The sequence below is a fragment of the Zea mays genome, chromosome 6 (genome assembly GCF_902167145.1).
Source record: "Zea mays cultivar B73 chromosome 6, Zm-B73-REFERENCE-NAM-5.0, whole genome shotgun sequence".
Taxonomy (NCBI): domain Eukaryota; kingdom Viridiplantae; phylum Streptophyta; class Magnoliopsida; order Poales; family Poaceae; genus Zea; species Zea mays.
Genome location: NC_050101.1, coordinates 19,403,717 through 19,416,470, shown reverse-complemented (window position 1 = coordinate 19,416,470; position 12,754 = coordinate 19,403,717). Strand labels below are relative to the sequence as shown.

At 39.6% G+C, this 12,754-nt stretch overlaps 1 protein-coding gene across 1 annotated transcript; it reads left to right on the top strand.

Moving 5' to 3' along the window:
- Window positions 1-3,868: 3,868 nt before the first annotated feature.
- Window positions 3,869-7,577, top strand: LOC100304370 (uncharacterized). Its single transcript, NM_001165808.1, has 6 exons — window positions 3,869-4,049; window positions 5,111-5,325; window positions 5,589-5,743; window positions 5,861-6,042; window positions 6,143-6,235; window positions 7,049-7,577. Exons 4-6 carry the CDS (start codon window positions 5,908-5,910, stop codon window positions 7,190-7,192), a joined length of 372 nt encoding a protein of 123 aa, NP_001159280.1. The 5' UTR covers window positions 3,869-4,049; window positions 5,111-5,325; window positions 5,589-5,743; window positions 5,861-5,907; the 3' UTR covers window positions 7,193-7,577.
- Window positions 7,578-12,754: the final 5,177 nt, after the last annotated feature.

Genomic DNA, 12,754 nt, shown 5'->3' with positions numbered 1-12,754 from the left:
GCTTATGTGAAGTTAATGCTGACAACAATACTATTGGATGGTAAGCTAAGATATTTCATTTTCAACTAATATCATATAGATACTTGGTTAATTGAGAATTAGTCAGTTGTGTATTGCACAACTAAGAAGCATACAAGTGTTTATGCCTCTGATATGTTTGTCACCTTTTACTGGTCTAGAATCGATGAAAACATTAGCTTTCTTAGCCATAAGAGTTTTTTGTGCTTCCTTCTATATCACTATTTGTTGGGAACTTTGCGCTTTTAACTATGGTGGAGCAATATGGGCATGTCGGCGCTACAGAAAGCTGTAGCAGCGGTAGTCCATGATGTCAACGCTGAGGGCTGGGATCGAGGATTGGAGGGGTGAGAGGCGGGCCCGACGACGGTGGGGGTGGGCGTGGGCGTGGAGGAGTGTTCGGTGCTGCGGGAGGTGGTGGTGGCAGCGTAGTCCATGGCCATGATGATGTGTCTCCAGCTTGAGAAGGCCGAGGTCCAAATGGAGCTCCACCAGTTCCACTGAGGTCAGTTTCATTCATTTCATGCAGTCGAGTGCCACTATGTAATACCTATGTTCATTTTCTAACTGAGGTTCTAGCATATTTAATTAGAATGTTTTTGTTGCATGTTTCATTGTTTTTGTTTCTCTAAAGATTCTGGGCGCCTCCACGGCGCCGGTAAACATAGATAAGTGGATAAAACAACAAGCTATTTGGATAAAAAGCAGGGGACAGAGTTAGAGGTCGGTCATGCTAATTCCTTTTTTTCCTTGGAATTGTTAAAATAAGGGTAGGAGAAATATTTTTCTGGAACTCAAAGAAACAAAAACTTCTAAATAGCACCAAGAACTATGCTCTTCAGCCCAAAGCCAGGTGTTATTCACGAAAATAGTGGCAACAATATCTTTTAGTCCTCTATAGAAGATGGAGGAGTTGGCTTTTGAGTTGGTGTAGGCTTCTCAACTGATTTTGTAATTGTTTGATTTACTACTTTTGTAATTGTTTGATTTACTACTTTGAATGCCAGCAACGATATCTTTTAGTCTCTCTACAGAAACAGAGGAGTTGGCTTTTGAACTGGTGTAGGCCTTTCAACTGATTTTGGAGCTTCCACACTGCCAAAGAGATAGTCTAAGGAACTCTGACCAATATATTTAATATGACAAAATATCATTGTAACACTAATATTCACTATGAGATGCTAACAACAAAGTGAAGTTTTACGGACAAATAAAAGAGCACGAATGGAACTTCTTTGGTTGTTTTAAGCGTGCATGCTATCTTTGGTACTTTATTATTATGTTGCGTGCTGCTTGAGCTTTTTAGTTCCTCCAGGGATAACGGTGGTCCAGCATTTGAAACTGATTTTGCAGACCAATTGAAAAACTTCAGTAAGATGGGTCATGGTGTTAGCAGTGGGGGTGGTTAGAGTTCCTTTGGCTATCTCTTCTATGACATATAGAATACAAAAAATCTTTGTTGTACATGCATTCAAGCATTCAAGTTTTTGTAGTGTGCATATTAACTCAATATCTTCAAATGAGTAGTATTCAATCCAAAGAAGCAGCATTGGTTGTAATGAAAAGAAAGTGACCCTGGAATACACCGCCACAATATTACAGTTTTATGAACCCATATATTGCAGTTACAATGTTATTGCAGGCTTGATTTGATCAGTTTATATTTTTTCTTAATTGCATTGTGTTGCTGGACAACAGTTTTGCTTAAGTCTTCTGGATGGCACACTCCTGTCGTACCACAAATCAGAACCAATGCGTCAATAGGTAAGCATTATTTATTTGCTTAAATCTTTTAAGGTGTTTGTAGTACTGGGACTGAATTTCTGAAGCATTCTAACTTTGAAATAATCACAGGTTAAGGGTGCAACATTGTAACATACTACTGAAATATGTGGTTCAACATCTCTCAGTAACAATCTCCTCTGGACATTTGATAAAATTTGTGTAGTAAAGGTGCAAGGATGTTTAAAATTGGAAAACAACGTCCAATAGGCTTAGGTATGGGATTGTTGGTCCTGATATATTCGTTGGAAATATTTGGGTATCTTCCTTCTATGAAATTTGTTTAACCACTAACCAATATTTTGAAAGCCATCAAAACATCTTCCTTGAGGTATATGACATTTTTATTTGTTATATCTCTTCTCATTTTCAATGCCTAGCAAGCTATGATATGCGAAACATGTATTAGTTCATTTGTCATTTTCATTGACTGGTGCAAGTATATCTAACAAATTTGAGTTGAGTGAGTAGTACTAACTGAATAGTAGTTGGTCAATGGGAATTCCTCATTGTTGGTTCGATTGACTTATGAAGAAAAACACAGACATTTTCTAATATCCAATAAGTTCTCTGAATCAATAGATGTACCCCTTACAAACTTCAATAAGAGGGAAAATAACTTCCTTTCCCTACTCTACATTCCCTTTGGTTGCTGCTTCAAATTCAAGACCAAGCAACCTGAACATAACGAACTTGGTCCTTCCAGGATGGTGGTAAATTTAAGACCAAAACGACAGTAAAAGGCTGGCAGACTAAATTCAAATTCATTCTTCTAGGACTGGAAGAAAACAATAGATTTAAACATAGGAGGTGGTTTGATAGTGGTAATAGAGATAAGAATCTCAGAGCATTATAGCTGTATGGGACTCTAGATCGATTGCAGTTATCGGTAATATAGGTATATATATAGTAGTTAGAGTACTTGTTACCAAGTAGCACGACATGGCGTAAGCACATAACTGTTGACTGTTGAGCCATAGTAAGAAGTGGAAAGGGAACTGAGAAATGAATAAGTAGCTAGCATCGACCGATTACTTACCTATCTGAGGAATAACAGTTTTGCAGGAATTGACCGTTCAATATCAAGATCCTTTGTTGAATACCCTCCACTCAAAAGAAAGATTGATAAAAATAGAAACAATATTATGAGTTCATGCTAAATAGTACAAAATAAACACCAAAATCTGTACCACTCAGCATTTCGGGAAGCCTTCAAGTTGAATTTATAACAAGCAATAGCATTTAATACAGAAGCTAAAAATAAACAGGCAATAGAATTTGACCTGCTTTCTCACTCTTGATCGCACAACTGATTTCCTATTATTTTTCATCCTCTTCTGCCTTCTTTCAACCACCTTATCCACTACCTCCCCTAAGGCACTACGCTTGCACCTAGGTGTCTGAGGGTCCAAAAGTGCACTGAATGATGGCGAAGTAATCTTATCATCAGAGTAAATTGAATCCAAAACAACACCTGTACCAAGAGCCTGCTGTAGAACTCACATTTTTTTGTTTAACTTATATTTTGTGTTAGAAGTCATGGTAAATATATTTTTTAAACTATGTGGTCATTTATGCAGGCCTAATTCACGTGTTATAAAGTTAATTAAATGTTTGGGTACGGAGGTGAAGCCAAACTAGAGGCATATATTGTGCATGAATAAGGTTGACCTGGTGGAAGACAAGGACCTCCTGATAGTTGCAAAAGAAATCGAAGATCTTCTTGTGTATGAAAGGTTTCATTAGTATTCTGATTTTCACTATGATTCAAAAATGTTTTGACATATTTATATCGTCAATATAATATTAGTTTTACAATAATATTTTGCCACACATATTTTACATATTATAGTGATATTGATCGTTTCATATTTATGTTTTATACTAATTTTTAACTCTCGTGGCAACGCACGGGCATATACCTAGTATATGAATATGATCCGTGAGTAATTAGGAACAAGTAGAATATATTAGAATGGTTGGGCGCCATATTCACTGAAAATAAAATCACTGCACGCCAAAAACAAAAAAAATAGCGGCGGCGCAGGCCGCACAGCCTCTCCGCAATCGACGCCCACTTTCCTCCGTAGTCTTCCTCCCACAAAAACTGCGCCACATCTTCATCCTCCTCCTCGTAACCTCCTCCAATCGTGCCGGCGGCGCAGCAAGGTAGATCATCTGAGCCTATTCATCGCAACCTCAAGATCCCCCGGGGAAGAAGGGGCCATGAGTCCCACGGCGTCGTGCAGGTAAGTTCTTACTGTACTAAGCATGAACCCTAGTCTGATATCGAAAGGGGCAAATCCTAATTGAGGATTGCAGGTGCAGCTGCACCCCCTCAAGAAATAAAATCAGTTCTTACCTCTTTATCTTGGCTCTATACGCACCCCATCATGCCAATTGCCAAACTGCTACACCCCCGTCTCCCACAAAAGCCTAGCGGGCAGCGCAATGCACCAAAGAAATCAATTCTGGTATGTCTGTTTCATGTGTTGCTCGGCGTGCGCGGCTCCCTCATTTCGTTTCCCAGCAGCGACGCGATGGCGATGCGTATTCAGTTGCCAATCGCCGCCGCTCGCAACGCTCCACACATCCTGGCACTTCCAATCAGGCTAGCACCAGCAAAGCGGCTCTATGCACCTAAGCACGAAGGCACATTGAATACTTGAAGTTCAATAAAGTATTTTTTGCTTATATCAACATTCTTTTGCCATGCTAACACTTTTTAGGTTGGTAATATTTTTAGCACTTCTTTATTGAGGCACCGCACTACATTATTAGGCTTCCACACTACATTTTCTCCATGCTAACATTTTTTAGATAGGTAAGTCGCCTCATGAGATAGTGCAATGCACTCATGCAGTTGCATGATATTTTCCTATTTCCCAAATACTGTCACATTGGTTACTGATTTTTACTTGGTTAACGTTAACTCATATGGTAGGTCCTCACATAATTTGAAGATGTTGCTGAACTCTAAGTGCCCACAAGATAAAAATCAACATTGTTTCATGGCAATATAAAACAACACATTTTCATGGCAACAATCTACTATGCTTATATTTTTATGGCTCAAGATTATATACTTTTACAAAACAACGAGCGACACATTAGAGAAATAGAATATGTAGGGATCCTAAAGTTAAATCCAATGGACCATAATTTGACATATTAGCACAAGAAAACCTATTGACAGATAAATAGCAAGAATCGACAATTAAACATTGGACAAGCCTGCGTACAATAGTATCAGTACAGTATATTGCTTCTATGTATCAATAACATTTTTCTTTTATTATTTTATTTGTAGAAGATATAGAACCTACTCCTACAGGCTATTAGAAGCTGAAGGCAATTACAATCATCAAGAACAATCAAATGATGCAACGGCTAGGACTTTCTCAATTACGATCAATGATGGCCAGTATTCCAAGTGGAAGGATGAACGATGATGCTCCTCAGGAATTTGGATCGTTGTATGGTGGTGATGATATTGAGGGATCTGTGGATGAGATGATCAGTAAGGTAACATTCATATTTTTCGTCCAATGATTTATCATTACATTTGCAATGTATATGAATGCCAATTGTTTCTTATAGTAACAAATATAATATTCATATGAACTTTATTAGTAGTTGATAATTTCATTTTGGTTTCATACTAATTATTAGTTTTTCATACTGTCAACAATAAATAGAACTAGTACCAAGACAAAGTAGTATGTGTCGACAACTTGAATCATTAAGCAGAGGATTAGGCATTAAAATTCCAATACAAATTCGTGAAGGGAAATGAAGACCAGAGGCACCTACCCAAGCTGTCAAATTTGCATCAGAAGGTGGGATTGTACTTAGGCAGCACATGCCGATAGTTCCACACAGGACGGAGTACAAGAAGGAAGAGAACACCGGTAAAATAGAAAACTACACTGGAAAGATTGTTGTAAGTAGCTTTGTACTTCATTTTCCTCAGATATTGTTTACCGTCCTTTGCAAACATATATACTGGATTCACTGCTAACTTACTAGGGACAATTCACCATGGACGCCGATAATGCAGCAGTAAGAGCAGCATGCATTGATATGCTAAAGGGTGGGCAACGCTAGATGAGGTATAAGCTAAAAAAGAAATACTTCAATGGGGTTCCAGCGAATCAAGTGAGGACTACATCGCCTATTTCGTTCATGATCGACGACCAATGGAAACTTCTAATGGAAATGTGGTCTACCTCAAAGCACAAGGTATTTGACATCAACCTCCAGTTTCCTCCATATAAATACGGATGTACCTTTTCAAATTTATAATCTCTCTATTGTGCTGTCATACTCATTCAATGTATAGGACACATGTATGAAGAACAAAGTTAGTTGTGAACAAGTAAAGTTTCCACAGGGCACAGGCTCTCAATCCTACATTGCAAAGGCATATTCAATGGTAAGAAAATTACCATGTCATATATAAACTTCTTTCGTATCTGCACACTTGTTGAAGTCAATAAGATAAAAATGTTACTTACAATTAAAGATCATAGTTGTTTATTTTCAGAATGGGCACTTCTTCTAATACACACTATCCATTCAAATATTTTTAATGCTCCTGCTAACTGTTCATGTCTAGGCTTGCAAATAAGTATTGTGTTGTTACAAAAAAAATGTACTATGCTAATATCCATGTACTAGCTACAACATGAATTCTTTTGAATGCTTCTGCTACCTGATATGTATTTATAAGTACTGCTCTTGATTAAATATGTTATAGCTACACCATATACTTGATTACTCTTATAATGGTAATGATTATAATACATACAATTTTACATCTCAGATATTGTGTATGCTTCTACAAGCAGATCTTCTTGCATACATGTAATTAAGTCTTTGTATTTAATATCTAATACATGCAGTGCTTTGTTAATTCATTTGTTGTACAACTGTTCTAGTAATCTTATACTGCATGCTTCACCAAATCAGATGTCCAACCTGTGCTAAATGTTCCTTGCTGACAATAATAAATTCACATCATGTTAGAAGTAAGATAAATTTAAAGATATCAAACCTAGTGCAATTGATCTTTTCAAGGAGATGCATTGCAGCAAGAAGAAAGGATTTAGCGAAACTGTCTAGAAAGCTTTTGTAAGAACTTTTTTCCCTTTCACCTCTACCTCTCAATAGGCAATGCACTAGGTTGATGTCTGTGTGCTATGTTGATATGGAATTGCAATACACTAAGTTGATCTCTATATGCTAGGTTGATATGGAATCAATGGCGGCAGCACCAGTTGAAGATGGACACCACGTAAAGTCTTCAATAGAAGTAGTTTCCCAAGTGCTACCTAAATCAAGTTTATTCCTTCAGAATGTAGGCCTAGCCCCCACCAACAAAAGCTCTTAAATGACTGTTTCAGCAAAGGTGCAGCAACTTGAGTCTCAATTACAAATTGAGAGGCAAGAAAAAGATGGACTACGAGATGAAGTCCAAAGCTTGAAGGCTAAGACACAGGCATCTGATGAGACCATTGCTAAGTGAAGAAGTCCATAGCAGAAAATAGTAGCCTCCTTCGTCAGATTTTAAGCATAAATTGTAGCCAAGTGCCTCCTTAAATATGCCTACCAACTTGATGGTGTCAAGATACATCACATACCAGATGGAGGATTAAAGTTATATGAGCCTAAGCTACATGATTATTAGGATTTATGTTATTGGAGTCCAAATTTGTTTTTTGTTGAAATACTTGTGCTAGATTTTTTTGGATGGATGATATACTTTGAAATTAGATAATTTCGGCATTACAATTTATTTTGTTTAATGACATATTGTATGCATGAAGAATCAATCATGATCGCAAATTGTATGGATTTATAATATTTCATGAAAAAATCACTAATGCGCCACGTCATCAACAATCATGACATAAATATTTGTCATAAGTTTTTTTGCCATGTCACCACATTTATGACAAAACAATATGTCACGAAGCTCTGCCACATCAGCTGTCATGCCACATCATCAAATTCATGACGAATGTATTTGTCATAGCTTTGTGCCACATCATCATCCACGTGGCAAGGTGTGTTGTCACGTTTTATGACGTTTACAACCATATTTGTGACATTTACGAGCGTCATAGATTTATTGACGAATACATTATTCGTCATTAACATCTATGACATTTTTTGCCATATCGTCATATCAGTTCCTTTACCACGCACCTTCTATGACAATAGACTTTTTGTCACAACACCGTCACAACAAATTAACCTATGACATAAAAACCCTTCTTTGTGACGTAATAATATGGTCATAAAAGGCCCTATGGGTTGTAGTCTATTAGGATGGATTTATCATTTGATGGGGGATAATCTAAGTTGACAGGTCATCTTATATACATATTTTATGCTTATATATGCATATACAGATGCAATTGCGGACATTACTCCACGACTGATCACATTCAATCAAAGAACCAAATCAAACAGGTATCATAAGAACAAGCATTCAACCGCATAGATGCCTATAAAAATAGTTTTTTTGTACTAGGTGTCCTATTCCTAAGGATCACTTTAGGTGTGGGATTCCAAAAGTGTAAAATCCCATTGGTTTTCAAAAGAAAAAAAATGTAAGTTAAAATAGCAAGAATTGAGGTAAGATGAACCAGAGGATAAGTAGCACAAGATGAGAAAAGATCTAGAAAAGATCAAGGAAAGTTTAGAAAGAACCAGAGTAGCTTAGGAAAGTAGGTAACGGTTTGACCAGGTCTATCTAGGTTATGTCCTACAGTCAACATTGCTCCGATACCACTTCTGTCACACCCGGATTTAGGGGTAAACCCGGGCGCGAATCACATGCGTGCTAGGATCAAGTCTCACACATATGATGACTCATGGTACAGAAATCAATGTCATATCTTTATTAAATAATCAGAGTTCTGTACAAAATAACTAAAATATATTACACCATATGACGACGATGATCCTCCACAATCCCTAGTTGACTGGGAGACGATGACCTAGATCTCTCCGAACTCATCTTCATCAAAGTCTTCCTCCTCGCCTGGAATGCACCTGTTCTTAACCTGGGGTGGGAGTAAGCAAGGGTGAGCTCCCATACGGTCATCGCTCAACAAGTTGTGGGGAATAATGTGCATGAGCTCACTTACGGTTGGGGCTCATGTGTAGTGTAAGGCTTATCCACAAATAATGGTTAAGGATGAGCATTGCTTTTAATAAGTTGGTCAAAATTTTATTAGCAATTACTAAGTATAAGTAGATACCAACCCAATTAAATAATTGATCACAATTAATAATAAATCCCAAAATGCAATGCAAATGACAGATTAAGTTTAATTCCATAAATTACTCATGTGAGGGTCCGAGCCGCTCTTGACCGTGAGCACGACTGATATACCAGTTTTACACTCTGCAGAGGTTGCGCATCTTTACCCACAAGTCGTGTTACCCATTTGTCAAGGGATCGCGACTTTCCATTCATCTCTACCGAGGAGACGAGGCAGGGTCCCACTACGAGGCCTTTACAAAGTTCCACTAGCTTCAGAAAACCCGCTACAGTTTCTGCGAGAAGGGGGCGATATAGGAATCACTCGTCCGAAAAGCCATCACAGCATGATTGACCCGAGAACCTCCCTATACCGGCAGCTCCTCACACCGCTGTTGCCCCTTTCGGGTAAGGTAGTCCTCCACTAGCTTTCCTAATTAGTTAGCCAAGGGCGTCCCATACCACCCTTGTGGTAACACTGTTTTCTCGGAGTGGTTCTCCATGTTCCAATTAACACAATGATCTTATCATGAACAATAATAGATAACCAACAATAATAAGTCATAATGGAACATGGTCATAAATCATAAGTATCATTAGCCCAAAAACCAGGTATAGCACTAGCAAGACTACCCAATAATTCATTTGTATGCAAGGTGTAGGGTAAACAATACTAGGTAACCTATTAGGTACCATCAAGTTAACCTAACAGTGCGAGCATTGGTGAGATCAATAATATTATTAGGTCAAAGAAAGTGATCAAGGACACAACTTGCCTTTTTGGTGCAACTCCAGGTACTTCTCCAATTGAAACATCAGGTTCCTCGTGACCTCGCTTCTACTCGCAGCAATACATGCAAATAAGCAAATAATGGATACAAATAACATTACACCAAACATGGAAACAAACAGCGTAGGAATATTCTACGTGCTGCTACGAAACCGTAGGTTCGAGAACCACAAAAATCGAAGTTACGGTTGAAAAGCTTTGATTTTCCCAAGATTTACATGGTTAAATAATAAAACTATGTTTCTATGTTGATTTTATAAATCATGTGAGAAATATATTAAAGATTTAACTAAGTCAACTTTAATCTAAGTTATAACTTGATTAGAGATCATCTTGTAGTTGGTTTATAATTATAGACAATTTAAAGTATCACATTTAACTATGATTGGAAGAGTTGATCTAATAAATAAACATGGGGTAAATAAATATTTATTTTTGAAGACATGTTATATGGTAAAATAAGGTTACTAAAGTGTAGGTAATATTATTATGAAGCTAACGCAACTTGAACGGGAAAAATCAGAGTTAAAACATAGGAGTTATGAGTTTTACAAGTTTCCAGAATTTATTTTTGTACTAAAAATCATATTTCAGATTTATATTTATAAAATCCGAAGCCTGTATGTACAGTTGACACTATTCTTATAAAGCTCAGGGTTGATTTCATAAAATTAGGGACCTGGGGGTAATGATATTTCTACTACTATGGAGTGCGGGTTTATTTATAAAGAACTCAGGGTCTCATTTGTAAAACCGGTTCGACCAAAAGGGTATCTCTCGTCCTAGGCCGCGCGATCACGAAGCAACGGCCCAGATTAGACCGGATTGGGTTACGAATCAGTATTCCCTAGGTGTCCTTGGATCCCGAATCAACGGCCTACGGGATGTCCACGCCTTGACCAAATCTCGGCCCTCCATCTCAACCAGTGACTCAGATTCAAAACGTTGAGATCCAAATCCCGTTCGTACATCCAGATCGAACGGCCAACCAGTTTCACCCCCCAGCCAACAGGGCACGGCGGCGTCCACGCGTAAGCGGCGGCGTCATGGTTGGAGCTCGGCTCCGAGCATGCCACAGTATCGTAGCCTCTAACCTAAGCCGCGCTACACGATGCAGGGGTTATGGTGACCATACGGACGGGGAACTCACCGATGGTGACGATAGGGAAGGTGCTGTCCACGCCGGGGCGTCGATCCACGACGGCGACATGCCTCCGTTGAGCAATTAGTCCAGCCCCGAAGCCGTACTCGCTGAATTGATGGTAGCCTCATCTTCTACTCGGCCTAGCGAACAACATGGGAGGCCTCTCACCGGTGGTCGAGCAGCGTCAAGCCCCGCCCACGGTGCAGCGGCTCGGTGATGAAGCTCCTCGTCGGTGAAGGATTCCCCTGCCTTCAGGGCACCCTCCTGATGCAGCAAGGCCATGTGCGTGACCACCCGACCTTTCCCCGTGCTACAGGATTCCCTGCAGAGGCCCGGGCGTCGGTGTCGGCGTCTTCTCCGCGAGGCGGACCTCTCCCTCTCTCTCTCTGCGTTATCTCTCTCGGAGACGAACCCTCAGCGACGCCTGGTAGTTGTGAGCCGTTGGATGAGGTGGTCACGGGGCGCGTGCTTTATACCCAGGCGGTCCGTATCGCAACAAACCGAGCCAAAGAAGCTGGCGGCGGTTACGGTGTCCGCGAGTTTTTTAACGCGCTTGGTGCTCGCATCCGTCTGTTACGGGGGGGGGGGACATAGCTGACCAGTGTGGCCCACTTGGCGGTGACCGAGCAGGTGCACATGAGGCCGGCCGACGGGCCCCGCAACGCAGACTCTATGCACGCGCGGGTGAGGAACCGTGAAGCGGGCCCCGCCGGTAAGCGTGATGGCGCGGGGGAGTGGGTTGCCAGGATGGCTGGATAACTGGGCCGGCGTGGTTTTAAAGTGGAGTTGGGCCGGCGCGGGTGAATGATGAGAGGTGGTTTTGGGCCGAGTTGAGGGAATTTGACCCACGCATTTCTTCTCTTTTCCTTTTCTTTTTCTTTTTAGTTTCTGTTTTGTTTTCTATTTCAAATTTCCAAATTCTGAATGCAAATTCAACTCAGTTTTAAAATTCAAACCTCAGCTAAATGCACAACAAAACTCCAGCATGAGATGCATAAATTAATTTTTTTATTTAATATTTATTTAAAGGAAACATGTCTCACATACAAAACATAGATTAAAATAAACTCAAATTTTTATTTCTCCAAGAATTACCTAGTACTTTAAACCATATTTTAAGGGTTTACAATGTGTTAAACTTTAGCACCCTGCTAAAGTTTAGCACATAGGATCAAAACATGCCCATCAACAACCAACCAACCAACCAACCAGTACACTTGGAATTCAGTCTCAGGTCTCTGAATTGAATGTTATCTGCAACTAACTCAACTCTGCTTCCATTCTACCAGTCTGCTTCTCTGCTCTGCGTTTGACTGCTAGATGAGCCACCTGCACAAACCCATACACTCGTGCCTTTATTAAATGTCTAATAACCTTAAAACAACACATCCTCCATTTCCTTTTGTTTCTGGTGTATACATCTTGTTCATTCATTCATTGATAGGTGCGCCCAATCCTAAAAACCTTCTCCATCTGTGTTAAACAATGACCACATATATTCCATCAACTGGCAGCAAGACATCAACATCCTGGGGAAAGTGTCAAATGTTGTTGCTTCTACTAACAAGCAAACCACACGAATTCATTTCTCCCACAACACCAGCAGTACACTATCTTTATCCAAACTAAAATATCTTGACGGGTTGTTCTCATCCACTGCCAAATAAGTCTACCATCACAACAACAAACACACATCGCAATCACATCAGCCTAGATACCAATGGAAAATATCCAAGTGAGGCACGCA

Bases quoted from the DNA above. Each gene is read 5' to 3' on its own strand.
- LOC100304370 (NM_001165808.1), top strand. From the start codon at position 5,908: ATGAGGTATAAGCTAAAAAAGAAATACTTCAATGGGGTTCCAGCGAAT. The intron at 6,043-6,142 runs GTATTTGACATC...TTCAATGTATAG, and splicing joins GGTCTACCTCAAAGCACAAG to GACACATGTATGAAGAACAA. The intron at 6,236-7,048 runs GTAAGAAAATTA...TCTATATGCTAG, and splicing joins TTGCAAAGGCATATTCAATG to GTTGATATGGAATCAATGGC.